The sequence below is a fragment of the Poecilia reticulata genome, linkage group LG8 (genome assembly GCF_000633615.1).
Source record: "Poecilia reticulata strain Guanapo linkage group LG8, Guppy_female_1.0+MT, whole genome shotgun sequence".
NCBI lineage: Eukaryota > Metazoa > Chordata > Actinopteri > Cyprinodontiformes > Poeciliidae > Poecilia > Poecilia reticulata.
The window spans coordinates 25,759,418-25,760,911 of NC_024338.1; the positions used below are offsets into that span (position 1 = coordinate 25,759,418).

Consider the following 1,494-nt stretch of genomic DNA (forward strand, 5'->3'; position numbering starts at 1 on the left):
TAGATGGAGCCGCACTAAAGAGAATGTCAACAAAACAGTCCGACTCGGGTCGGCGAGGAGAGCCTTCTGCGACTGGGCCGGGGCGTGGCCGGACGATGGTCACCCTTCTCCATTCGCACACAGCATGTTGGTGGAGAACCTGGTGCTAAATGACCTGCAGACGACCTGATTATCATGTCGGTAGGTAGATAGGTCAGTCAAACTTTATCAATAGATTACAAACCAGCGTTCTGACAACTATCCCAGCATGCACCGCRAACTGCTTCTTCTATGGGGGAAAATGAAGTCGGCGGCTGCTTACCGTAGTTGAGGAAATTGAAGGTTTTTAAGTGCGCCTTATAGTGCGGAAAATATGGTAAGTCTCTTTGCTGGAGCTGGATTTTTGTGCTGAAACTTTAGCATTTCTATGGACAGTCAGACTTAAAAGGAAATTGCACAAACCGATTACAGAACTGAGAGTGGTTAGAGCCTCTGTGGGGGAGCTGCTGACGATTCCCCCTGTTGTCAAAAAGGTGGTGAAAATCTCAGTCGTTCCAGCGGTGGAGGCAGGGATGTCGGTGTTCAGGGTCTCAGTGGTGTTGCTGGGTGAATTTGTCGGTAAAGGAGTGGTAGTAGTGGTTTCTCCCATGGTAACATTGGACCCTAAATCATCAAATTAAACCCAGTCAGTCCAACATTTCAACAGGTGTCACAGCTAATAACTACACCGATTGGGTACCCTGTATGAATTMTAACRATTTTGTCATCRAATCATCAATACACTATTGAAGAAATGCCATGAAATGCAGTACAAAATTCTACTGTATTCTAAGAGTAAACATTGATGTTTATCAGAAGGTCAGTATTACCTTTTGAGGTTGCTGGTGAAGGACTAAGGGTGGTGGCATTGCCAGTTGAGGGAGTGTTGCTACTGCCTGGGAAGTTGACGGTAGTAGGTGAAAAGTCTGTTGTGTTTTTGGTGTTACTCGAAGTAAAGGGTATGACGGTTGATGCAGGAGACCCAGAAGTTTCAGCAGAGCTTGCTAGTGTTGTATTAGCTTGCTCTGAGGTAGCTGAGTTTATAGTTGTTGTCATGTTGCTGGAATGTGGGGTGCTGGTGATTAAAGCTGTGGTATTTCCCATCTCTGTAACTGATGTGTGATTGTCTGAGGTAACCATAGTTGGGCTGTGAGTGGTAAATGTGATTGGTGGGCTTGCAGTCGCATTGTCACTTGTAGTGGCTGTGGCATTGTTTGTGACTGTGACAAATGTGCCTGTAGTGTTTTCATTAGTGGTAGTTGTCATTGCTGTATCATTGTCAAGTGGTGTATTTGTCATACTTGCAGTTGTGTAGTTGACTGTTGGTGCAATTGACGTATTTGTGGTCATGTCAGTGCTTGTCGGTGTAATTGCAACCATTGTAGTTACATTGTCGTTTGTCACTGTGGTCAGATCATCTGTAGTTGTGTCGTTGTTTGACACTGTAATTTGAACTTGTGTAGTCATGTTGTCCAT

The 1,494-nt window shown here is 44.8% G+C and overlaps 1 protein-coding gene across 2 annotated transcripts in view; it reads right to left on the reverse strand.

Moving 5' to 3' along the window:
* Positions 1–1,494, reverse strand: part of LOC103469384 (protein HEG) — a 15,787-nt gene that overhangs the window by 5,758 nt on the left and 8,535 nt on the right. For both annotated transcript variants that reach the window (XM_008417032.1, XM_008417031.1), the window contains exons 3-4: positions 849–1,485; positions 442–642 (exon numbers count right to left, since the gene is read on the reverse strand). In XM_008417032.1, coding sequence (XP_008415254.1) covers positions 442–642; positions 849–1,485 — 838 coding nt within the window. The remainder of the gene's footprint in view (positions 1–441; positions 643–848; positions 1,486–1,494) is intronic.